At 44.3% G+C, this 27,857-nt stretch overlaps 1 protein-coding gene across 1 annotated transcript; it reads left to right on the top strand.

The window, feature by feature from the left end:
• Nucleotides 1-10,853: 10,853 nt before the first annotated feature.
• Nucleotides 10,854-14,499, top strand: LOC137306103 (G-protein coupled receptor 15-like). Its single transcript, XM_067975166.1, has 2 exons — nt 10,854-10,941; nt 13,595-14,499. The coding sequence occupies exons 1-2, from the start codon at nt 10,854-10,856 to the stop codon at nt 14,497-14,499; spliced, it is 993 nt and encodes a 330-aa protein (XP_067831267.1).
• The last annotated feature ends 13,358 nt before the right edge of the window (nt 14,500-27,857 follow it).

Raw genomic sequence — 27,857 nt, 5'->3', positions numbered from 1 at the left:
GCCTAACCTCGGTGGTGGACAAATTATTGGAAACAATTCTGAGAGACAGCATAAAACGTAATTTAGAAAGGCACGGATTAATCAAGCACAGTTAGCATGGATCAGTTAAGGGAAGGTCATGTCTGACTAATCTGATTGCATTTTTTGAGGAGGTAACAAGGATGGTCCATGAGGGTAATGCGTTTGATGTAGTGCACATGGATTTTAGCAAAGCTTGTGTTAAATTCCCACATGGCAGACTGGTCAGAAAAGTAAAAGCCCATGGGATCCAAGGGAAAGTGACTGGTTGAAACCAGAATTCGCTCAGTGGCAGGGAGCAAAGGGTAATGGTTGACGTGTGTTTTTGTGACGAGAAAGCTAGTCACAAAGCTAATGGGCCCCACAAGTCTCGGTATTAAGTCGCTTGCTTTTTGTGGTAAAAATTAATGATTTGCACTTTAATGTGGGGAGCTGAATCAAGAAGTTTACAGATTTTACAAAAATTGGTCGAATGGTTAATAGTGGGGAGGAAAGCTGTCGACTGCAGGAGGATATCAATGGACTGGTCACGTTTGCAGAAACGTGGCAAATTGAATTCAATCCAGAGAAGTGTGAGGTAATGCATTTGGGGAGTGCCAACAACGGAAGGGAATTCACAGAAAATGGGAGAATACTGAAAGGCGTAGAGGATGTGAGGGACCTTGGAGTGCATGGCCAGAGATCCCTGAAGGCAGCAGGATAGGGAGGTAAGTTGGTTAAAAAGGCGTACAGGATAATTTCCCTGATTAGCCGAGGAATAGAATATAAACGTAGGGAGGTTATGCTAGAACTGCAGAAAACATTGGTTCGGCCACAGCTTGAGTACAGCGTACAGATCTTGTCACCACATTGCAGAGGGGTCAGTGACCAGGGGCATAGATTCAAGGTAAGTGGGAGAATTATAGATGAGAGCTGAGGAGATTTTTTCACCCAGAGGGTGGTGGGGGTTTGGAACTCACTGCCTGAAAGGGTGGTAGAGGCAGAAACCCTCACAACATTTGAAAATACCTGCATGTGCACCTGAAGTGCAGTAATCTACAAGGCGACGGACGAAATGCTGGAAAGTGGGACTAAGCTGGATAGCTGTTCTTCGGCTGGCACGAACAAGACGGAAAAAATTGCCTCCTCCTGTGCTGTAACTTTCTATGATTCCATGAAAACTTTTTCAGCATCGAGTAGTTTTGATCTGGAATGCGCTGCCTGAAAGGGTGGTGGACGCAGATTCAATCATGGCTTTCAAAAAGGATTTGGATAAATACCTGAAGGGCTACGGTTAAAGAGCGGAGGAATGGGACGAACTGGATTGGTCTTGCAAAGAGCCACCACGGGCTCGGTGGGCTTAATGGGCACCTTCTATGTTGTAAACATTCTCTGATACTATATGCTAGCACGGTACATGTCCAGTGACCAGTCTACATTTAATAGCATTGCTCAGGTCTGATGATCAGTCTCCATTTGACAACACTGTCCAGGTCCAGAGATTAGTCTCGATTTGATAGCGCTGCACAGGTCTGTGGATCAGAGTCCATTTGATAGCACTGTCCAGGACCTGGGAACAGTCTGTATTTGAGAACACTTCCCAGGTGCTGAGATCAGTTTCCATTTGGAAGCACTATCCAAGTCCTGAGATTAGACTGAATTTGATAGTTTTGCCTCGGTCTGGGGATCAGTCCCCATTACATCGCATTTCCAATTTCCGGACATCAGTGTGCATAAGATACAACTGTCCAGGCCCAGAAATCAGTGTTAATTTGATAGTAATGCCCAGGACCAGTTATCAGTCTCCATTTGATCGCACTGCCCAGATCGACAGATCAGTCACCATTTGATAGCACTGCCCAGGTCTGGCGATCATTCGCTATAAGAGAGCACTGCCCAGGTCTGGGGATCAGTCTCCATTTGATGGCACTGCGCAGATCTGGGGATCTGTTTCCATTTGATTCCACTTTACAGTTCCAGCGATCAGTCTCCATTTGACAGAACTGGCCAAGTTCTGCGGAGCAGTGTCCATTTGATAGCACTGTCCGTCCAGGCCCAGACATCAGACTCAATTTGATAGTATTGCCTCGGACTGAGGATCAATCTCCATTTGATAGCATTATTTTGGACTGGGGATCAAACCCCATTTGTTAGCACTGTCCAGGTCCAGAGTTCAGTTTCCTTTTCATGGCACGGTCCAGGTCTGGGGTTTAGTCTCGATTTGATAGCGGTGTCCACCTCTGGGAATCAGTGCCTGATTGATAGCAGAGTCCAGGCAGCATATAATTAAATAACTAAAATAATGGGAGAACAGGAGATGTGTTGCTGCTGCGATATGTAGGAGCTTGTTTACATGTTTGTCCAAGCCGACTTCACCTGCAGTAATTGTCAGCGGCTCGTGGAATTTCGACTCGGAGTTTAGGAGCTGGAAATTGCGAGACATCTGGGATGGAGAAAGCTAACTGGACCTTTTGCTCAATGAGGCAGCCACGCCCCTTAGGTTAAATACTTTAGAATTGACACGTGGTCTGGGACAGGAGGGTGTGACTGCGAGTGAGGCAGGTACGGGGATCCAGGAAGTAGTGTTGCAGGAGCCTCAGTCCCTGCGCTTGTGCAATGGATTTAAGGCTATTGCAAACCTTGTGAACAAATGCGGGGACTGCGGGGAGGACAAGCAAACTGACCACGGCACCATGGTACAGGAAGCTGTTCAAGTCGGGGGAGTAAAATGGAAGGTAGTTGTCGTAGGCGACAATATAGTGAGGGGGTTAGAAAGTGTTCTCTGCTGCCAGGAGTATGAGTCTTGAGGGCTGTGTTCCCTATCCGGTGCCAGGGTTAACGACAACTCCTCCGGGATGGAAAAGAACTTGGAGTGGGAGGGGGATGATCCAGTTGTCGTGGTCCATATTGTTACCAACAACATAGATCGGACTAAGAAAAAGGTTCTGCTCAGAGAGTTTAAGCACTTGGGGACTAAATTAAAAACCAGAACGACAAAGGTAATAATCTGTGGATTATTAACTTAACCAGGAGCAAATTGGCATTGGTAAGTAAGGTCAGAGAGATGAATGCGTGGTTCAAAGATTGTTGTGGGAGAAGTAGTTTCGATTCGTTGGGCACTGGCCCCAGTCCTGGGGAAAGAGAGAGCTGTTCAGTTGGAATGGACGACACCTGAACCATGCTGGGACCAGAGTCCAAGCGAATCGAATAACAACGGTGGTGGATAGGGCGTTAAATTAAATAAGTGGAAGTGGAATGTCCCGGTGGAAAAAAAATCTGTAATGCTAAAGAGAAATGACAAGGAAGCAGTGCAGGAAAGTGATTGGGGTAATGATAATCAGACTGTGTCAGGAAGGAACAGAGAGGACAAACGAAAGAGTGCACGAACAAATAGGGTCCGGTTAAGACAAAATGGCAAGAATACAAAAAGGGCCATAAATTATTAAGATGTCTAAAATCGTTAAAAAGACAAATCTAAAGACACTGTATCTGAATGCACGAAGCATTCGTACCAAGGTAGACGAATGAACAGTGCAAATAGATGTAAACGGGTGCGATATAATTGCAATTACAGTGACATGGCTGCAGGGTGACCAAGGCTGGGAGCTGAATATCCAAGGGCATTCGATATCGGTGAAGAACAAGCAAAAAAGAAAAGGAGGTGGTGTGGCGTTGTTCGTAAAGGATGAAATCAGAGCAATAGTGAGAAAGGATTTGGCTCAGAAAATCACGATGTCAAATCAGTCTGAGTGGAGTTAAGAAGCACCAAGGGGCAGAAAACACAGGTGGGAGTTATCTGTAGGCCCCTAAACAGTAGTTGTAATGTAGAGGATGAGATCAAACAGGAAATTAGAGATGCGTGTAACAAGGGTATTACAGTAATCATACATGACTTCAATCTACATATAGACTGGCCAGAACAAATTAACAATAATACTTTGGAGGATGAATTCCTGGAATGTGCACAAGATGATTTTTTAGACCAGTACGTTAAGGGGCCAACCAGGGAACAGGGTATCCTCGGTTGGGTTTTGTGCAATGAGAAGGGGTTAATTATTAATCTTGTTGTGCGGGGTCCTTTCGGGAAGAGTGACCATAACATGATAGAATTCTTCATTTAAAATGAAGTAGTCCAATCCGAAACTTGGTTCCTAAATCTAAACAAAGGAAACTACCAAGGAGTGAGCAGTGAGTTGGCTTTGATAGATTGGGAAGCTTCATTTAAAGGCATGACGCTGGATAGGCAATGGCTAACATTTAAGGAACAAATGCATGAATTGCAACAATTATACATTCCTTTCTGTCGCAAAAACACAAAAGGAAAAGCGGCCCAACCATGGCTAAGAAATGAAATTTAGGATAGTTTTCGATCCAAAGAGGAGTCATGTAAAGTTGCCAAAAAAGTAGCAAGCCTGAGGATTGCGAACAGTATAGAATGCAACAAAAAAGGACCAAGAAATTGATGAAGATGGGAAAAATAGAGTATGACAGTAAACTTGCAAGGAACATAATAGTGCACTGTAAAAGCTTCTACAAGTATGTATAAAGAGAAAGAAAAGTGAAGGCAAATATAGGTCCCTTACAGTCAGACGCGGGAGAATTTGTAATGGGGAACAAGGAAATTGCAGAGCAGTTAATCAAATACTTTGTTTCTGTCTTCACTGAATATGACACAGATAACTTTCTGGTAATGTTAGGGAATCAAGGGACTGGTGGGAAGGAGGAATTAAAGGAAATTAGTACCAGTGAAAATATAGTACTGGAGAAATGTCCTTCCTAGCCACTCTATCTCGGCCCCTCATAATTTTGTACACCTCAATCAAATCACCACTCAGCCTCCTCTGTTCAAAGGAAAACAATCCCAGCCTATCCAATCTGTCATCTTAGCGAGAATTCTCCAGTCCGGGAAACATCCTCGTTAATCTTCTCTGAACCCTTCCGAGTGCAATTACATCCTTCCTGTATTGTGGTGACCAGAGCTGTACGCAATACTCAAGCTGTGGTCCAAATAGTGTTTTATGCAGTTCATGCATAACATTCCTGCTTCTATATTCCATGCCTCGGTTAATAAAGGAAAGCATTCCCTATGCCTTCTTAATCACCTTATCAACCTGTCCTGCTTCCAACAGGGATCCATGGACATGCACTCCAAGGTCCCTCAATTCCTCCACACCGCTCAGTATTCTCCCATTTTTTTGTGTTTTTCCTTTCCTTGTTTGCCGTCCCCAAATGCAATACCTCAAACTTCTCGGGATTGAACTCCATTTGCCACTTTTCTGCCCATTTGACCAGTCGATTGATATCTTTCTGGAGTCTACAGCTTTCCTCCTCACGATCAACCACACGGCCTATCCTTGCTCCATCCGCAAACTTTGTAATCATGTCCCCTACCTTTAAGTCCAAATCGTTAATGTATACCACAAAAAGCAAAGAACCTAGTACCGTGTCCCGAGGCACTCCACTAGAAACAGCCTTGCAAACGCAAAAACACATGTCGGCCATTAACCTTTGCTTTCTGCCACTGAGTTAATTTTGGAATTTGCCACATTCCCTTGGATCCCATGGGCGTTCACTTTTTTGACCAATCTGCCATGTGGGACATTAGATGAGTCTCCATTTGATAGCATCGTCCAGGCCTGGAGTTCAGTGTCCATTTGTTAAAATGCTCCTATATAAAGATCAGTGTCAATTTCAAAGCACAGTCTCGGTACAGAGATCAGTCTCCATTTGATAGACCATCCAGTTCTCGAGATCAATGTCCATTTCATAGCACGGTTGAAGATTGGGGATCAGTGGCCATTTGATCGCACTGTCTCGGCCTGGACATCAGTCTTCATTTGATAGCACCGTCCAGTTTCTGGACTTCGTTTCCATTTAATGGCACTGTCCTGGTCTGGTGATCAGTCTCCCTTTGATCGCGCTGCCCAGTCCAGTGATCAGTCTCCATCTGGTAGGACTGCCAGTTCTACAGATCAGTCTGTCTTCGATAGCAGAACCCTGGTTTTGTGATCAGTGCCAATTTTATAGCAGAGCACAAGTCCAGACGATCAGTCCCCATATGATACCGCTGATCAGGACTGCGGATCTGTAACCATTTGAGAGCGTTGGCCAATTCAGGGAATCAGACTCCATTTGAAAGCACTGCCCAGGTCCGGAGATTGGTGTCATTTGATGGTACTGACCAGGTCCGGCGATCAATGTCCATTTGATGGCACGACCCATGCACGGAGATCGGTCTCCATTTGATGGCACTACCCAGATCCGGAGATCGTTGTCCATTTGATGGCACTGCTCAAGTCCAGAGATCCGTGCCGATGAGATAGAATTACAAGCTCAAGACATCAGTGTTCATTTCACAGCAATACCCGCTCCAGAGATTCGGCTCCATTTGATAGCACTGTCCAGGTCTGAAAGTTGTACGGTTTGGACCTCAACAGAGCTGGGACTAATATCCTCGAGGGGAGATTCACTCGTTTTGTGGGGGAGGGTTTACACTGATGTCACGGGTGATGGGCAACAGGATGTCTCATTAGAAAGGTGAAGCAAGGTGCACAAATGATTGTGGGAGACAGATAGCTCTAGAGTAAGGAATAGTGCAGTATTATGTGGGATCAGACTAAGAGAGAATACGAGAAGGTCTAAGATAGCTTTGGAGTGCATCTGTGTAAACGCAGGAAGCGAGGTAAATAAGATTGGTGAGCCTCAGGCACAAATAGCCATATGGGAATATGATGACGTGGCGATAAATGAGACTTGGCTCAAAACAGGGCAGAATTGGGTACTAAACATTCCTGGACACAAGTTGTTCAGGAAAGATGGGGAAGGAATGAAAGGAGGCATGAGCAGTATTAATCAGTGGGGGAACATTTAGGGAATAGTGATCATAGTATTATAAGGTTTAAATTAGTTATGGATAAGGACAAGGTGCAATCTGGAGCAAAAATAATTAATTGGAGCAGTGACAATTTCAATTGATGAAAATGGATCTGGCCCCGGTAAATTCGAGCTGGCGTGAACAAGATGGGCCGAATGGCCCAGTTCTGTGCTGTATCTTTTCTCTAGTTCTAATTAGAATCAAGCATTGGTGGACAAAACTGTAATTAACCAATGGACAGCATTTAAAGAGGAGATGGTTCGGGAGCAGTATGGGTACATTCCCACGAGGGAGAAAGGTCGGGCAACTGAAGTCAGAGCTCCCTGGATGACGAAAGAGATCAAAAGTAAGATAAAACAGAAAAAGGGGGCGTTTGACCGATGTCAGGCTTAAAACACAAGTGAGAACCCGGCTGAATATATAGCTCAGAGAGGAAGTAGAAAACGAAATAAGAGGGACAAGGAAAGAATATGAGAAGAGACTGGTGGCTAACTTAAAAGGGAATCCCGGTTAGCAAGAGAAGGGGTGGAGCTGATTGGGACCAAATAGGAGATCTGCACATGGAGGCAGAGGAGATGGCAGAGTTACTAAATGATTACTTGGCACCTCTCTTTACCAAGGAAGAAGAAGCTGCCAAAGTCACAGTAGAAGAGGAAGAAGTTGAAATACTGGATGGGCTAAAAATTGATAAACGAGGTACTAGAAAGTTTGATTCTATTTAAAGTAGATAAGTCACCCGGTCCGAATGGGATGCATCCGATGTTTCTGAGGGAAGTGAGGGTGGAAACTGCAGAATTACAGGCCATAATCTTCCAATAATCCTGAGATACGGGGGTGGTGTCAAAGGCCTGGAGAATTGCAAATCTCAAAAAAGGGTGCAAGGATAAACCCCGCAATTACAGGTCAGTCAGTTTATCTCGGTGCTGGGGAAGCTTTAATAAACGATAATCCGGGACAAAATTGACAGTCACTTGGACAAGTGTGGATTAATTAAGGAAAGTCAGCACGGATTTGTTCAAGGCAAGTCGTGTTTCACGAAATTGTTTGAGTATTTGAATGAGTTAAGAGAAAATGTTGATGAGGTCAATGCGGTTGATGTTGTGTATACGGACGACCAAATGGCGGTTGATAAAGTTGAAGCCCATGGAATAAAAGGGGCAGTGGCAACGTGCATACGAAATTGGCTACGTGACATGAAACAAGAGTATTGGTGAACGGCTGTGTTTCGTAATGGAGGTAGGTTCACATTGGTGTTCCCTGAACAAGACCACTGATTTTCTTGAAATATATTAATGACTTGGACTTGGGTGTACAGGGCACAATTTCAATATTTGCAGAAAACAAATGCCGATACACATTGATTTCAATTTTACTAGGGTTCCTTGCTGCAACACTCGGGCAAATGTGGCCTTGTTGTCAAGGTCAGTCACTCTCAGCTCACCTCTGGAATTCAGCTCTTTTCTCCATGTTTGGATCAAGGCTGTAATGAGATCTGGAGCCAAGTGGTCCTGACGGAACCAAAACTGAGCATTGGAATGCAGGTTATTGGTTTGTAAGTGCTGCTTGATAGCACTGTCGACGACACTTTCCATCACTTTGCTGATGATTGAGAATAGGCTGATGGGCCAGTAATTGACCGGGTGGCATGCTCTTTGTGGCTAGGGCATACCTGGGCAGTTTTCCACATTGTCAGGTGGATGCCAGTGTTGTAGCTGTACTGGAACAGTTTGGCTTGAGGCGCGGCTCGTTCTGGAGCACAAGACTCCAGCACTATAGCCGGGATGTTGTCTGGGCCCATAGCATTTGCTGTATCCAGTGGCCTCAGCCGTTTCTTGATATTACGTGGAGTGAATCGAATTGGTTGAAGACTGGCTTCTGTAATGGTGGGCATATCGGAACCAACGACATAGGTAAAAAGAGGGATGAGATCCTTCAAGTAGATTATAATGAGTTAGGAAATAAGTTAAAAAGCAGGACCTCAGGATTCCTCCCGGTGCCACGTGCTTGTGACTCGAGGAAAGGAGAATAGAACAGATGAATGCGTGGCTGGGGGGTTGGTGCAGGAGGGAGGGATTTAGATTCCATAGGAATTGGGACCGATCCTGGGGAAGGTGGGAACTGCACAAGCCGAACGGGTTGCACCACAACAGATCCGGGACTAATATACTTGCAGGGGGGTTTGCTACTGCTGTTGGGGAGGGTTTAAACTAGTGGCAGTGGGATGGGAACCTGAGCGGGGAGTCAGAAGAGAATAAAGTTGAGAGAAGCAAAAGAGGGGAAATTCAAAATACAAATAGTACAAATAGCCGTCCAAGAAAAATTGAAAGGTTAAAGCGTGGAGCAGCAGAAAGAATGTATACTTTAGGCACGACAGATAAAGTGAAAACTGGAAGGTGTAAAGCGATTAACCAGCATCAAAGCGAAAGGTGAGACGAGGGTATGCCCAACTAAGAGATCGACATACAAACGCACGGAGCATAATGAATACATTCAATGAACTACAGGCACAAATTCAAATTGGAGGGTATGACATGAAAGCTATTACTGAGACATGGCTGCACGATGGTCAGGATTGGGAACTAAATATACCAGGTTATAAGGTCTACAGGAGAGATAGGGAAAATGGAAGAGCGGGGGGAGTATCCTTAGAGATTAGAGATTAAATCACTTCAATGATAAAGGAGGATATAACGAGGGGTAAGCAGTCAACAGAGACCATACGGGTTGAATTGAGAAATTGGAAAGGATCTCAGATGATAGTGGGAGTTGTGTGTCGGACCTCTGGCAGCAGCTCTGAAGTGCTAGATTGTATAAATGCAGAGATTAGACAAGCGTGTAAGAAAGGCATAGTGGTCTCAATGGAGGACTTCATCCTTCTCACAGATTGGGAAAAGCAGACTAGCAACTATCAGAAAGGTATTGAATTTCTTGAGTGTGTCCCGCATGGTTTTCTACAGCAGTATGTCCGAGAGGCAACAAGGGGTCAAGACATACTAGAATTAGTAATGAGCAATGAACCAGATTTAGTTAACGGCAAGATGGTGCGTGAACATTTATCCAACAGCGATCATAACACGATTCAGTTCAAGGTAGTGTTTGAAAAGGAAAAAAAGTGAATTAGCTGCTAAGTTTCTAGACTTGGGTAAGGCCGACTTCAACGGGGTGAGACAGAGACTGTCCACAGTAAACTGAGCAAATCTGTTAATGGGTAAAACGACTGATGATCAGTGGGAAATGTTTAAAGAAACATTTAACGTGATACAGAATCGGTTTACACCCCTGAGGGGCAAGGAATCTACTTGCTAAAAGTCAGCCATGGACAACCAACGAACCAAGGGAACGTAGAAGACATAAGGAAAGGGCATAAAAAGGCAAAAACATGGCACAGATCCAGGGGAATGGGAAAGATACAAAGATCAACAAAAGGGCACAGAACAGATCGTAAGAGTTGCAAAAGGATAGTATGAAAACAAACTTGCAAGGGATATCTAAACCAATACGAAGAACGTTTATAGTTATATTAGGAAAAAGAGGGTGGTCAGAAGCAGCGTTGACGACTTAAAAACTGAAAGTGGGAATATTGTCATTGACAATTGGGAAATGGCAGACATGTTGAATTATTACTTTGCGTCAGTATTGACAGCAGAAACAGAGGATAGCATGCCGGAAATCCCAAGAAAAATAATATTGAATCGGGGACAAGGACTCAATAAAATTAACATAAGTAAAGCAACAGTAATGAAGAAAATAATAGCACTAAAGAATGACAAATCCCCAGGACGAGATGGTTTCCATCCCAGGGTTTTAAAGGAAGTCGGTGAGCACATTGCAGGTGCCCGAACTATAACCTTTCAAATTTCCCAAGATTCAGGATCTGTCGCTCTAGATTGGAAAATTGCACGTCACTCCGCTTTTCAAGAAAGGAGAGTGAGGGAAACCATGGAATTATAGACCAGTTAGCCTAACATCTGAAGTGGGGAAAATGCTGGAGTCTAAAATTAAGGATAGGGCGACTGAACACCTCGAAAATTTCCAGTTAATCAGAGAGAGCCAGCGTGGATTTGAGAAAGGTAGGTCGTGCCTGACAAACCTGATTGAATTATTTGAAGAGGTGAGTGAAGTAGTGAAGGGTAATGACAATCGATGTTATTTAAATGGACTTCCAGAAGGCATTAGTTAAAGTCCAACATAAGAGACTGTTAGCTAAGATCGAAGCCCATGGATTCGAGGGAAACGTACGGATTGGATAGGAAGTTGGCAGAGCGAAAGGCGAAAGAGATTACGAATAACGGCAGGATGTGACGAGTGGAGTCCCGCAGGGATCTGTCTTGGGGCCTCAATTATACACAATATTTATTAACGACTTAGATGAAGGCATTAAATGTCTCACATCTCAGTTTTCCGATGACACAAAGATTGGTGGCATTGCAAGCAGTGTAGAGTAAAACATAAAATTACAATGCGATATTGATAGATTAGGTGAATGGGCAAAACTGTGGCAAATGGAATTCAATGTCGGCAAATGTGAGGTCATCCACTTTGGATCAAAAAAGGTAGAACAGCGTACTTTCTAAATGGTAAAATGTTAAAACAGTGGATGTCCAAATGGACTTCGGGGTTCAGGTAAATAGATCATTGAAGTGTCATGAACAGATGCAGAAAATAATCAAGAAGGCAAATGGAATGCTGGCCTTCAATTCTGGAGGACGAGAGTACAAGGGGGCAGAAGTTATCCTGCAACTATACAAAACCCTGGTTAGACCGCACCTGGAGTACTGTGAACAGTTCTGGGCACCGCACCTTCGGAAGGACATATTGGCCTTGGAGGGAGAGCGTAGGTTTACTAGAATGATACTTGGACTTCAAGGGTTAAGTTACAAGGAGAGATTACACAAATTGGGGTTGTATTCTCGAGAGTTTAGAAGGTTAAGGGGTGATCTGATGGAAGTTTATAAGATAATAAGTGGAACAGATAGGTTGGATAGAGAGAAACGATTTCCGCTCGTTTGGGATTCTCGGAGCAATGGGCACAGTCGAAAAATTAGAGCCAGACCTTTCAGGAGTGAGATTAGAAAACATTTCTACACACAACGGGTGGTAGAAGTTTGGAACTCTCTTCCACAAACGGCAATTGGTGCTAGCTCAATTGCTAAATTTAAATTTGAGATAGATAGCTTTTTGGCAACCAAAGGTATCAAAGGATATGGGCCAAAGGCAGGTATATGGAGTTAGATCAAAGATCAGCTATGATCTTATCAAATGGCGGAGCAGGCTCGAGGGGCTGAATGGCCTACTCCTGTTCCTATATTCCTATGTTCCTCTGATATCAGGAGGAGGCCTGGATGGATCATCCACTCGGCACTTCTAACTGAAAATGATTGCAAACGCTTCAGCCTTGTCTTTTGCACTCCCTGCTGGACTCTGCCTTCATTGAGGATAAGGATGTTCACACAGCCTCCTCTTCCCGTTAGTTGTCTAATTGTCCAGCACCATTCACGACTGGATGTGGCAGGACTGCAGAGCTTTCATCTGATCTGTTGGTTTTGGGCCCGCTTAGCTCTGTCGAAAGCAAGCTGGTTCGAATGTTTAGAATGCATGTAGTCATGTGTTGTAACTTCACCAGACAGGCACCTCATTTTTAGGTACGCCTGGTGCTGCTCCTGGCCTGCTCTTCTCCACTGCTCATTGAAGCAGGTTTGAACCACTGGATTGTTGGTAATGATAGAGTGAGGAAAATGCCGGACCATGTGGATACAGATTGTGCTGGAATACAATTCTGCTGCTGTTGATGGCCCACAGCGCCTCATGGATGCCCAGATTTGAGCTGCAGATCTGTTCTGAATCTATCCCATTTAGCATGATGGTAGTGCCACACAACACGATGGACGGTATCCTCAGTTTGAATACGGGACTTCGCCTCCACAAGGACTGTGCAATGGTCACTCCTATCAATAATATCATGGACAGTTACATCTGCAAATGGTAGATCTCTGATTCCACCCCTACCTCCCTGAGCAAAAATGGTCTTCATCTAAGTCTATCCTATACAATTTATCTAAAGCCGCCTCTTTTTCTGTGACTCTGTCAACATCCTCTTCTTTAGTGAAGATGGATGGAAAGTATGCATTTCGAACCTCAGCAATGCCCTCAGCCTCCACAAGGTGTTTAGTGATTTGGCCCCACCCTGCCTTACATTATCCATTCACTCACTCATTCTGGTGGACAGGTGACTTATATTTTCGAATACTCTGCCAATCTCTTTATTACTAAATTTGTCTCCATTTCATGGCACTGCCCAGCTCTGGTTTTCAGTCTCCATTTGACGGCAAAGTCCAAGTCTGGGGATCAGTCTCCATTTGATCGCACTATCCAGGTCTGATGAACAGGCTCCATTTCATGGCACTGCCCAGGTCTGGAGTTCAGTCTCCATTTGATGGCACTGTCCAGGTCTGGGGATCAGTCTTCAGTTGATGGCACTGTCCAGGTCTGGGCTTCAATCTCCATTTTATGGCACTGCCCAGGTCTGGAGTTCAGTCTCCATTTGATGGCACTGTCCAGGTGTGGGGATCAGTCTCCATTTGATTGCACTGCCCAGGTCTGGGGTTCGGTCTCAATTTGCTGAACACAGTAAGCTCAATATAAATTTCTCTCAAAATCCTGTGCAATCTTTGCTGTCAATCTGATGAGTGATTTTCTTGACCTTCTTTGTTCTATTTCTCCCAGTTAACCTGCTGGTGATCCTAATCTTATCCCGGCGAAAGTGTGGTCTGACTCGATGTATTTCCTGTTACCTGGTGTCCATGGCAGCGGCTGATCTAACCGTTATCCTCACTGCTGTGATTCTGGACCGGATTGTCACTCTTTATTTCATTAATATATTCAGAAACAGCATTACCATGTGTGGCCTCGGTGACTGCCTCACTCATGCAGCCACAGACTGTTCTGTCTGGTTCACTGTCACTTTCACCTTTGATCGATTTGTGGCCATTTGTTGCCAGAAGCTGAAAACGAAATATTGCACCGCGAGAACAGCGGCTGTGGTTCTCGCAACAGTGAGTGCGTTGAGCTGTTTGAAGAACATCCCTTGGTATTTTCGATATAAAGTTTTCTATTTTTTTTCCATGCCGATAAATTGCATGGTGAGGTTGAGCTACTATACCTCACCCCAGTGGAAAGCATTCGACTACTTTCATCGTGCGTTAACTCCACTGCTCCCGTTCGTGCTGATTCTGCTTCTCAACGCCCTGACGGTCAGACATATTTTGCTGGCGAGTCGAGTGCGCAGGGGGCTCCGGGGGAAGCGTGATCGGGAGAATCACAAGGATACAGAGATGGAGAACCGCAAGAAGTCCATCGTTCTGCTCTTCAGCATATCTGCAAGTTTCATACTGTTGTGGATGACACAAGCTGTGTCCACTATCCACGAACGAATTGTGTTAAATTACTTCACTGATCAATACTTCGGCAATCACCTTCCAGGCGGCTTAGGATACATCGGGCCGATACTGCAAATGCTCAGTTCCTGCAGTAACACCTGCATCTACGTCGTGACTCAGACCAAAGTCAGACAGGAGTTTAAGAATGTGCTCACTTATCCCGTTGTTCTGATTGTCCAGTTGGTGAAATAAACCCAAGAGCTGACTGCTGTTCTGCACTAGAAGTGAGATTGTTTCACATTCCATCCCATAAATCCCATCCCAGCTCCTGTTACTGGAGACACAAAACATCACATAAACTATTAAAATCATGTGGCATTTTAAAGCTAATCCAACAATGCCTTCCTTCGAACTCACTTAACGCTGTCTGACAGCATTGTGAAGAATTGTTGAGCAGGATTCTCAGCTTGAATGGAAATCGTTACTCTTTGATGACAAACAAAAAGGGACACGTTAAATTTATCTTCAGTGTCATCATAAGTGAAACTTATTTGCGGCCTCTATTTTGACTCGCCCCTCCCCGACCCGCCCGTTCACCTCATACGCCTCCTCGATCCGCCCCTCCCCCCAACTCCCACCACTTCTACCTCACATGCCTCCCTACAAAACCACCAGTCCGTCCTTACCTGGCCCCTGCCCCTCCACCTCCAACCGACCACGCCCAGTGGCGGGTAACTGGATAAGGATTCACTTCCATGTCTGGTTGGTAACAATGAACGAAGCAATTGTTCAGGAAAATACCTGTGTTAATTTTTATTCTACGTCAGCTAATTTCAAGCTGGAATATTATGTACAGAAAAAACATCATTTTTTCCCATGAACACAATTCATGTTGGCAATGTGGCTGTTGATTTGAAATGTACAAACAGAACAAAAACCTAAAACTGAGACTGTAGATTCTGTAAATCTCACAATCAATACCATTTGTGCATATCATGTCCAATAGGGCTCAAAGAATAGACTGGTGCCAAGTCAATAGGTAGCACTGTTAAGATCCATTAGATCCCCTGAAATGTTCAATGAAATTTCTTTTTCAGCACTTCAGGGCTTTTCATTAAACCGCTGCGCAGCTGCTGTCAGTTACGGAGAGGGGCCACGTGGCTTCAAGGAGGACAAGCTCTTGGTGCTGCCTGACTTCGTATTCGGCAGTCCCCGCGAGGAGAAGCATTTGCTGGGAGCAGGCAGAAATTATCCCCTGTCCCTCAGGGTTTTTTTTGATACTTTTTAAACTTCATTTGAACTTATGATGAGGCATCTGATGTGGAGCGGGGGCTGATGGTGACTCGCCCCCATTAAACTCCTTAAAGCAATAGTGAGATTGGGAATTTGATTTTCTTCCCATTTTTCCATTTTCCCCTTTACGTTGGGTTGTTTGACCAGTGTCTTTCTCTCTCTTGCCTGTTCACGTTCCTATTTAATACTCCAAGTTATTCTGACCTGTGGAGAACAGCAGGCAGTCCCCGTTAGCCCTTAACCCAGAAACCACATCGAACCCTCCTCCAATCAGTAGAGTTTCATTCTGGGGAAATCCCACACCTCTGGACTTGTACTTCCCCAAGTGCGTCTCTGAGGAACATCACACCAACTTGGCAAAGGTGATTCACTCCACTCTATGCTGTCTGATAGGGGGTAATAGAGTGAGAGAGGGATTGGCCAAGCTTTTGGTTGAGGGCGATCAAATGAAACTGGCAGGTGCTCATTATCGCCATTCCGTTTTAAATCAGCCTTGTGATCCAAGGCCTCCTCACTCAATTCACTGGTGCCTTTCACTGACAGATATCCAGTCTCCAGCACACGGCAGGCCCATCTATCAATCACACCAGGGGAGCCCTGAGCTGCTTTCTCACAGGCCTGTGACTATTGTGACTGAGTGTAATCATGGCCATAATTTCCTTTGTGCACTCCAATGTTGCTGAGTAAAATGGATTGCTTGATCAAATCTCTGTCCCATCGATCTGCAGCCTCCTTGCATGTGAAATGCAAGGTTGAAACGCTTGGATTGTGAAGTTCTAATCGATGGTACATTCCCTGATATAGTCCTGGACAGACATTTTGGAGGCAGTTTTCGTTAAGTGATGAACAATGATGAATGTTTCGGGGATGCTGCACCACATGGTGTTCTTTGGGTGTCGGATCAGAATGCAGTTTTGTGCCTTCAAATAATATCCAGTGTTTTTGCCGGGAGTTTGGAATGATTATATCTGGCACCAACCTTCTCCCCCACATCCCCTCCCTCGGGGAGATCATCCTGACACTCCCATATTATCCAACAGCTGACTTCTTTTGTTTGTTTTACCCAGATGTTTATGCCAATATTTCTCAACTTGTGTTGGGAAACATTAAAGATATCTTCGAAGGGCTGTCCCTTGTTTCTCCATTCCTTGGTCTCCCTCAATGGATTCCAACACACTGGACTCTTCATTTCTCTGGAGAAGCTCTCCCAGTGGGGCCCACATGGAGAATCTTGATAGGCCTCCCAAATCTTTGCGAGGGAGTTGCTGGTCTTGTACAGCTGGACGGGAGGAGTGTGGCTTTTAAACTGAGGTGAAGCAGCATTTGAAAACATGTGTTTTGGTGACACTGGAATCTGCGTAAGAAGCTTAGACTGGTTCGAGTCCTCATTCAGCATCTTCACTGATCCTGTTCTCAGATTCCACTCCGTATCTGACGGTCTCTTTCCAACATGAGGTCTTTTCAAGATGTTTGCAGTGACTTTGTCGTTTCTAAACTGCTTGCATTTTTCCACATGTGTGCTAATGGCTGGTATGTTTTAATGAAGTGTCCTCATCAGTTTGGACCCTGGCCGTTACTGAAAAGGCACCACCTTGTAGTTCATTAAACAAACAACTGCTAAGTGTGATTTTCTGTGGCCAGACTTCTGATTACCCTGTACCGGCTGGGAAACACCCTGATATCCTTAGTCCATCAAAACCGTTCGAATCCTGATTTCTGCAAGAAAGTCAATTCACCTCGTCATAAAACAAAACATTGAGTGAATGATTAACAGAATGTATAACAACAGCAGGTAAATGGAAGGAAGTATGTGACAGGCAAAACGCTACAGATTGTAGTTAATTCCTGATAACTTCAATGCTATGATATTTACAGAGGTAACAATCAATCGTAGAATAAGATGGGTTGGCGTCTGGGCACAGAAGGAGATGACTGTGCCAACTCTGATATAATCAGGATTGGTACAGAATGATGCCGGCCGTCTATGGGATGATGGAGCACTGCAATGATGTAGGAGTGATGAGAGAGTGCAGTACACGTCCTATCCTGCACTCTCCCTTTACAAATAATTAAGACACAGTCAGACAAATTTTCCAATCTATTAGGTTTAACGCTGAAATGGAACCAAGGCTGTGCTTCTGCTGGTTCCTGCTCTCAAAACCTGCCCAACTCTCCTGGTTCCAAAGTTTTCCCGTCCCCACTGTACCCCCGCGCCCCCAACATCCAATCCCCCAGCCCTGCATGCCACCTCCTCCCGACCCATTCCATCCCACCCCATCCCGTTCTGGACAGCCTCCCCTCTCTGGCGTCACGACAGTACATACGGGAAGCTGAGAGTTCAGTGAAAACACGTTTCAGGAGGTGGTCACCCCGCAACTACAGACAGTTCAGGGGGAGAGGGAGTGGGTGACCAATAGACAGATGAGAAGGAACAGGCAATCAGTGCAGTAGTCCCCTGGGAGTGTGGCACTCACAAACACGTGAGGGAGTTAATATCTCGGTGCAGCACTGTCAGGAGCAATCCACAGAAACAAGGGAGACTCGGCTGCACAGGGGCCGAAGGAGACGCAATTGTTACAGGGAATTCGATAGTCAGGGAGATATACAGGCCTTTCTGCAACAGCCGACATGAGTCCCGCATGGTGTGTTACCTCCCTGGTGCCAGGAAGGGTAAAGGACATCACCAAGAGTGTGCAGAACAATTTGAGGGGGCAAGGGGAACAGCCAGAAGTCGTGGCCGATGTGGTTACCAATGACATTAGAAGGAAATGGTCCAGATCCTGCCGTCAGAGTTTCAGGGGCTACGGAAGAAGTTAAAAAGAAGGACCTCAAAGTTAGTAATCTCTGGATTACTCCCAGTGCCACACGCTAGTGATTATAGGAATAGTTGGATAAGACAGGTTCATGCATGACTGGAGAGATGGTGCAGGAGGGAGGGTTTCAGATTCCTGGGGCATGGGGGCCAGTTCTGGGGCAGGTGGGATTAAAATGCATTAAATAAGGTGCCACATTCAAGGTTGTTATGCAAGATAAGGGCTCATGGGGTTGTGGGTAATATATTAGCATGGATAGAGGATTGATTAATGGACAGGAAACAGAGAGCAGGGATCAACGGGTCATTTTCAGATTGTCAGGCTGTAATTAGCGGGCTGCCACAAGGAACAGTGCCTGGGCCTCAGCTATTTACAATCTATATTTGCTAGTGCTGTTGGGGAAGGTTTAAACTAGAGTGGCAGGGGGATGTGAACCTGAGCGGGGAGTCAGAAGAGAATAAATGGCGAGAAACTGGAAAGTACTGCAGTACAAAGGGATCTGGGGGTCCGAGTGCAAGAAAATCAAAAAGTTAGTATGCAGGTGCAGCAGGTGATCAAGAAGGCCAACGGAATGTTGGCTTTTATTGCTAGGCGGATAGAATATAAAAACAGGGAGCTATTGCTGCAGTTATATAAGGTATTGATGAGACCGCACCTGGAATACTGCATACTGTTTTGGTGTCCATACTTAAGAAAAGACATACTTGCTCTCGAGGAAGTACAAAGAAGGTTCACACGGTTAAACCCCGGGAACACGGGGTGGAAATATGAGGAGAGGTTGAGTAGATTGGGACTCTACTCATTGGAGTTCAGAAGAATGAGAGGCGACCTTATTGAAACATATAAGATTGTGAAGGGGCTTGATCGGGTGGAAGCGGTATGGATGTTCCCAAGGATGGGTGAAACTAGAACTAGGGGGCATAATCTTAGAATAAGGGGCAGCTCTTTCAAAACTGAGATGAGGAGAAACTTCTTCACTCAGAGGGTAGTAGGACTGTGGAATATGCTGCCCCAGGAAGCTGTGGAAGCTACATCATTAAATAAATTTAAAACAGAAGTAGACAGTTTCCTAGAAGTGAAGGGAATTAGGGGTTAAGGGGAGCGCGCAGGAAATTGGACATGAATTTAGATTTGAGGTTAGGATCAGATCAGCCATGATCTTATTGAATGGCAGAGCAGGCTCGAGGGGCCGATTGGCCTACTCCTGCTCCTATTCCTTATGTTCTTATGTTCTAAAGTTGAGAGCAGCAAGAGAGGGTAAGACCCATTGGAAATCTACAATACAAATAGTACAAACAGTTGTTCAAGAAAAAGTGAAAGGGAAAAGCGTAGAGCAGCGGAATGAAAATGTACTTTAGGCACGACAGATAAAATAAAAAAACTAGAAGGCGCATGGCGATTAACCCAGCATCAAAGCTGTGGGAGGGGGTTGGGAAACTGAGCAGGGAGACAGAGGACAGCATGTCAAGAAGGGACAGAAGGTGTGGAGTAAAAGGTAAAGTGTTAAAAAAGGAAAAAGCAGGAACTATGTGTCACAAAACATATTTGAACGTTCTTCGTCTGAATGCACGTAGCATTCGTAACAAAATGGACGAGTTAACGGCACAAATATCTCCGTATGGGTATGATCTTGTGGTCATTACAGAAACTTGGCTGCAGGGTGACAACGACTGGGAATTAAATATGCCAGAATCTTTAACAATCAGGAAGGATAGGCAGGAAGGAAGGGTAGATGGGGTGGCTATGTTAATAAAGGAAGGAATCACTGTAATACAGAGAAATGATATTGGGACAAAAGATCAGGACAAGGAAATAGTTTGGGTGGACATAAGGAATAATAAGTTGAAAAAACACTCGTGGGCGTAGTATATGGGCCTCCTAATAGTTGCAACTCTGCTGGAAAAATTATTAATCAGGAAATAGTCGGGGCATGTAATAAGGGAAAAGCTATAATTATGGAGGATTTCATCTATCATATTAACTGGACAAATCAAATTGGGCAGGGCAGCCTTGAGGAAGAGTTTATTGAGTGTATTAGGGATGGATTTCTTGAGCAGTATGTAACTGATCCGACAAGGGGGCAGGCAACCTTGGACCTGGTCCTGTGTAATGAGCCACGATTAATTAATAATGTCCTAGATAAGGATCCCCTTGGATGGAGTGAACATTACATGTTTACATTCCATATCCAATTAGAGGGTGAGACGGTTGGTTCTCAAACAAGCGTACTGAGCTTGAATAAAGGAGACTATGATGGTATGAGAGCGGAATTGATTAATGTGGACTGGGAAAATAGATTAAAGTGTAAGACGGTACATGAGCAGTGGTGTTCATTCAAGGAGTTATTTTATAACTTTCCAAAAAAAAATATTCCACTGAGGAAAAAAAAGGTGTAAAAGAAATGACATACATCCGTGGCAAGTAAAGAAATTAAGGATCGTATCCGACTAAAAACAAGGACATATAAGGTAGCCAAACTTAGTGGGAGGATAGAAGATTGGGAAGTCTTCAAAAGACAGCAAAAAGTAACGAAAGTATTGATTAAGAAAGGGAAGATAGATTATGAAAATAAATTAGCAAGAAATATAAAAACAGATGGCAAGAGTTTATATAATTATATAAAAAGAAAAAGGGTGGCTAAGGCAAACATAGGTCCCATAGAGGATGAGACCGGGAAATTAATAGTGGGAAACATGGAGATGGCAAAATTGCTGAACAAATATTTTGTTTCAGTCTTTACGGTAGAGAACACGAAGAATATCGAAGCACTGGACAAACAGGGGGCTCTGGGGGGAGAGAAGGAGCTTAATACGATTAAAATCACAAAGGAATTGGTAGTCAGTAAATTAATGGGACTCAAGGCGGATAAATCCCTTGGACCTCATGGCTTTCATCCTATGGTCTTGAGGGAAGTGGCAGGAGGGATTGCGGATGCTTTGGTAATAATTTTCCAAAATTCTCTGGACTCGGCAATGGTACCGGCAGATTGGAAAACTGCTAATGTAACACCCTTATTTAAAAAGGGTAATAGGCAGAAGGCTGGACATTATAGATCAGTTAGTCTAACATCTGTGGTGGGTAAAATTTTGGAATCTTTTATTAAGGAGACAGTAGCGGAACATTTGGATAAACATAATTTAACAGGACAAAGTCAGCATGGCTTTATGAAGGGGAAGGCATGTCTGACAAATTTGCTTGTGTTCTTTGAGGACATAACATACAGGGTGGATAAAGGGGAACCAGTGGACGTCGTGTATTTCGACTTCCAGAAGGCATTCGACAAGGTGCCACATCAAAGATTATTGATCAAGATAAAGAATCACTGGACTGGGGGTAATATTCTGGCATGTGTGGATGATTGGTTATCTAACAGGAAGCAGAGAGTTGGGATAAATGGTTAATTATCGGACTGACAACCAATAGCCAGCGGTGTTCCGCAGGGGTTGGTGCTGGGTCCCCAACTCTTAACAATCTATATTAACGATTTGGAGGAGGGGACCGAGTGTAACATATCAAAGTTTGCAGATGATACAAAGATGGGAGGGAAAGTAGAGAGTGAGGAGGGCATAAAAACCTACAAGGGGATATAGACAGGCTGGGTAAGTGGGCGGAGATTTGGCAGATTCAACACAATATTGTAAATGTGAGGTTACGCACTTTGGCAGGAAAAATCAGAGAGCAAGTTATCATCTTAATGGCGAGAAACTGGAAAGTACTGCAGTGCAAAGGGATCTGGGGGTCCTTGTGCATGAAAATCAAAAAGTTAGTATGCAGATGCAGCAGGTGATCAAGAAGGCCAACGGAATGTTGGCTTTTATTGCTAGGCGGATAGAATATAAAAACAGGGAGGTATTGCTGAAGTTATATAAGGTATTGATGAGACCGCACCTGGAATACTGCATACTGTTTTGGTGTCCATACTTAAGAAAAGACATACTTGCTCTCGAGACAGAACAAAGAAGGTTCACTCGGTTAATCCCGGGGAAGACGGGCTGGACATATGAGGAGAGGTTGAGTAGATTGGGACTCTACTCATTGGAGTTCAGAAGAATGAGAGGCGATCTCATTGAAACATCTAAGATTGTGAAGAGGCTTGATCTGGTGGATGCGGTGAGGATGTTCCCACGGATGGTTGAAACTAGAACTAGGGGGCATAATCTTAGAATAAGGGGCTGCTCTTTCAAAACTGAGATGAGGAGACACTTCTTCACTCAGAGGTAAGTAGGTCTGTGGAATTTGCTGCCCCAGGAAGCTGTGGAAGCTACACCAGTAAATAAATTTAAAACAGAGATAGACAGTTTTCTAGAAGTAAAGGGAAGTAGGGGTTACGTGGAGCGGGCAGGAAATTGGACATGAATTTCGATTTGAGGATTGGATCAGATCAGCCATGTTCTTATTGAATGGCGGAGCTGGCTCGAGGGGCCGATTGGCCGACTCTTCCTCCTATTTCTTATGTTCTTATGTTCTTATGTTAATGACTTTGATGAAGGGACCGAGTGAAATGTAATCCACGTTTGCTGACCATGCAATGCTCGGTGGGAATGTAAGCTGTGAGGAGGACACAGATTCTGCAATGGGTTACAGACAGGTTAAACGATTAGGTAAGTAGGTGGCAGATGGAGTAAAGTGTTTGGAAATGTGAGATTATTCACTTTGTTAGGAAGAATAGAAAAACAGAATATTTTTTAAATGGTGAGAAACTATTAAATGTTGTTTTCCAGAGAGACCTGGGTGACCTCGTACAAGAAACACAAAGTTAACATGCAGTTTCAGCAAGCAATTGGAATGCAAATGGCACGTTGGCCTTTATTGCAACGGAGTTGGAGTACAAGATTAAGGAAGTCTTGCTACAGATGTATAGGGCTTTGGTGAGACCTCACCTGGAGTACTGTGTACAGTTTTGGTCTCCTTATCTAATGAAGGATATACTTGCACAGGAGGTGGTGCAACGAAGGTTCAATAGATTAATTCCTAGGCTGAGAGGGTTGTCCTATGAGGCGAGATTGAGTAGAATGGACCGATATTCTCCGGAGTTTTGAAGAATGAGAGGTGATTGCATTTAACATATCAGCTTCTGAGGGGGCTTGACAGTGTCGATGCTGAGAGTTGTTTCTCCTGGCTTTAGAGTCCAGATCTCGGGGGATGGTCTCAGGATAAGGGGTCGGCCATTTAAGACTGAGATGAGGAGGCATTTTTTTCACTCAGAGCGCTTTGAATCTATGAATTCTCTCCCCCAGAGGGCTGTGGATGCTGAATCACAGTTTATATTCAAGGCTGAGATCTATAGATTTTTGGACTCTACATGAATCAACGGATATGAGAATCGGGCGGTAAAGTAGAGTTGAGGTCAACGACCAGCCATAATCTTCTTGAATGGCGAAGCAGGCTCGAGGGGCCGTATGGCCTACTCCTGCTCCTATTTATTTTGTTCAGGATCTGTTCAAGACGGAGGGGTAGTACCTCAACATTACTGGGACCAATGTCCTTGCGCGGAGGTTCTTTAGTGCTGCATGGAAAGGTTTAAACTAATTTGGCGGGGGGATGGGCAAGAGGATGAAACTTTAGGGAGGACGAACAAGGTGCACAGAGGACTGGGAGACACAAGTAGAACAAGAGCAAAGTATAGTTCAGAAATATGAGGGATTAGACAGTGGAGAAATGCGAGGCAGTCCAAGATGAGTCTCGAGTGCCTGTGCGTAAATGCACATAGCGTGGTAAACAAGGTTGGTGAGCTGCAGGCTCAAGTCGCCACATGGAAATGTGATATAGAGGCAATAACAAAGATCTGGATCGAAGAAGGGCTGGACTGGGTAAATAATATTCCTGCCTACAACGTATTCAGGAAAAATAGGGAAGGAATGAAAGGAGGGGATTGTCAGAATTGATCAAAAAACTATTAAAGCACGAGAGATGGACGATTTAGTTGAGGGTTCAAAGACAGAATCTATTTGTTTCGAATAAAGGAACAATAGAGGAGCTGTTACACTACTGGCTGTATAACATATGCCACCAAATAGTGGGAAGGAGATAATGGATCAAATTTAGAGGGAAATTACAGAATGATACAAGATCTATAGCGTAGTGATAACGGGGAACTTCAATTATCCCAATATAGACTGGGACATTAATAGTGTAAAGGGCAAAGAGGGGGAGGAATTCCTGAAATGTGTACAAAAACACTTTCCGGAACAGTGTGTTTCCAGCATAATCAGGAAGGATTCAGTGCTGGATCTACTTCTGTGAAATGAATTGGGGCAGGTGAGTTTGATTCAGTGGGTGAGCATTTGGGGAAACAGTGATCATAATATCATTAGGTTTAGAATCGTTACAGAAAAGGAAAAGGAATAATCAAGTGTGAAAATGTCTAACTGGAGGAGGGCAAATTTCAGAGAGTTGAAAATGGATCCTGTGCAGTGGATTGGAATCAGAAATTGGGAGAGAAAATCATAATTGAACAATGGGAGGCCTTCAAGGAGGAGATAGTCCGGGTATAGAGTCGACACGTCCCTACGAAGGGGGTAACGAAAGGCATCCAAATCTAGAGTCCCTGGATGACTAAAGATATAGAGGTTAAAGTGAAACAGAAAAAGGAGACATTTAAGTTTAATAATTCAGTAGAGAACCAGACTAAACATGGAAAGTACAGAGGAGATCTAAAAATGGGAGTAAGAGGGGCAAAGAAAAAGTTTGAGAATAGATTAGCGGCGAACATAAAAGAGAAACCAAAATGATAAAAAGGTTAATCAAAGGAAGGGTGCGACCGATTAGGAACAAAGAAGGAAATCTTCTTAAGGAGCCAGTGGGCTTGGCTGAGGTACTAAATGAATATTTCACATCGGTCTTCACGAGAGAAGAGGGTGCTGCCATTTTGCAATAAAGGAGGAGGGAGTAATGATATTGGATACGATAAAAATAGATAAAGAGGAGGTCCTTAAAAGACTGGCAGTACTCAAAGTAGAAAAGTCACCCGATCCAGATGGTATGCATCCGAGGTTACTGAGGGAAGTAAGGTTGGAAATCGCGGAGGCTCTGGCCACAATCTTCCAATCCTCGTTAGATATGGTGATGGTGCCAGAGGACTGGAGGATTGCAAATATTACACCCCTGTTCAAGAAAGGGGAGAGGGATAAACCCGGCAATTACAGGCCAGTCAGTCCAATGACAGTGGAGGGGAAACCTTTCGCGACAATAATCCAGGCCAAAATGAATGTGCACTTGGAAAATTTTGGGCGAATAAATGAAAGTTGACATGGATTTTTTGAAGGCAAATCGTGTTTGACAAACTTGATTGAGTTTTTTGATGAAGTAACAGAGTAATGGCATTCGATATGATGCCACATAAAAGGTTATTATGCAAAATAATGGCTCATGGGGTTGGGGTAATATTTGCATGGATAGAGGATTGGGTAGTGGACAGAAAACGGGTCATTTTCAGGTTGGCAGGCTGTAACTAGTGGGGTGCCGCAAGGATCGGTGCTTGGACCTCAGCTATTTACAATCTTTATTAATGACTTAAATGAAGGGACCGAGTGCATCGTATTCAAGTTGCTGACGGTACAAAGCAAGGTGGGAAAGTAAGCTGTGAGGAGGACACACAGAATCGGCAAATGGATATAGACAGGTTAAGTGAGTTGGCAAGAAGGTGGCAGATGGTGTATAATGTGGGGAAATATGAGGTTATTCACTTTGTTAGGAAGAATAGAACAGCAGAATAGTTTTTAATTCGTGAGAAACTATAAAATGTTGGCATTCAGAGTGATTTGATTGTCCTCGTACAAGAAACACAGAAAGTTAATATGCAGGTACAGCAAGCAATTCGGAAATCAAATGGCATGTTGGCCTTTATTGCAAGGAGGTTGGAGTACAAGAGTAAGGAAGTCTTGCTACAGTTGCACAGGGCTTTGTTTGGCCCACAATTGGAGTACGATGTACAGAGATCCGGTCCAACGAAGGTTCACTAGATTGATTCCAGGGATGAGAGGGTTCTCTTATAATGATAAATTGATTAGAATTTGCCTTTACTCTCTGGAGTTTAGAAGAATGAGAGGTGATCTCATTGACACATAAACGATTCTGAGGGGGCTTGAAAGTGGAGATGCTGAGAGGTTGATTCCCCTGGCTGGAGAGTACAGAACTCGGGTGCAATGTTTCAGGATAAGAGTTCGGCCATTTAGGACTGAGATAAGGAGGAATTTCTTCACTCAGAGTGTTGTGAATCTTTGGAATTCTCCACCCCAGAAGGCTATGTGTGCTCGGTCGTTGAGTACATTCAAGGCTGTGGTAGATAAATTTTTGGTCTCTAAGGGAATCAAGGGATGTTTGGATCGGGCGGGAAAGTGGAGTTGAGGTTGAAGATCAACCATGATCTTATTGAATGGCGGAGCAGGCTTGAGGGGCTGCATGGTCTACTCCTGGTCCTATTTTGTATGTTTTTAGGAGGACTGAGAGAGACGGGTGAAATTTAACGCAGAGAAGTGTGAAGTGATACATTTTGGTAGGAAGAATGAGGAGAGCCAACATAAACTAAATGGCACAATTTTAAAAGGGAGCAGGAACAGAGAGACCTTGGTGATCTTTGAAGTTGGGAGGATAATTTGAGAAGGCTGTTAAAAAGCATATGGGACTCTGGGCTATATTAGAGTACAAAAGATTGGAAGTTATGCTAAAACTTTACAAAACACAGTTTAGGCATCAGCTGGAGAATTGTGTCCAGTTCTGGGCACCACAAATTAGGAAGGATGTCCAAGCCTTCAGAGAGGCCTTAGGCCGCAGAAGAGATTTACTAGAATGGACCCAGGGATGAGGGACTTCTGTTATGTGGAGGGACAGGAGAAGCTGGAGTTGTTCTCCTTAGAGCAGAGAAGGTTGAGCGGAGATTTGATAGAGGGGTTCAAAATCATGAACGGTTTGGACAGAGTAATTAAGGAGAAACTGATGGTTCAGTTATCAGTGGAAGGTTCAGTCACTGAAGGTTCAGTAACCAGACGAATCAAGGGATGTGGGAATCTGTTTAAGTTGATCGGCAAAAGAACCAGAGGCGAAACGAGGAAACATTTTTTACGCAGTAAGCAGCAATGATCTGGAATGCGCTGTCTGAAAAGGCGATGGAAACAGATTCAGCAATAACTTTCAAAGGTGAATCGGATAAATACTGGAAGACAAAAAAATACAGGGCTACGGGGAAACAGCAGGGGAATGGGACTAATTCGATAGCTCTTTCAAAGAGCCGGCACAATAATGATGGGACGAATGGCCTCCTCCTTTGCTACACCTATGATGATACTGTGAGTGGGGCCAGAGGATGGACATCAGTGGGAGATTGAGGAATGTGACAGTGAGCCTAAGTCACTCCTCACCACATGTTTAGACAGGGACTGGCCAGCACCAATCACTGAATCATGAGGAGAAGCGAGACCTGGCTGAGCTGGGCTGACACAGCACTGAGCGGGAAACAAATCTTCGTTGATGTGGTCAGTACCAAACGCAGCGGTACCAGCTCCCAAT

This window comes from Heptranchias perlo, chromosome 42 (assembly GCF_035084215.1).
Source record: "Heptranchias perlo isolate sHepPer1 chromosome 42, sHepPer1.hap1, whole genome shotgun sequence".
Classification (NCBI taxonomy): domain Eukaryota; kingdom Metazoa; phylum Chordata; class Chondrichthyes; order Hexanchiformes; family Hexanchidae; genus Heptranchias; species Heptranchias perlo.
This window is presented reverse-complemented; position numbering and strand designations above follow the sequence as displayed.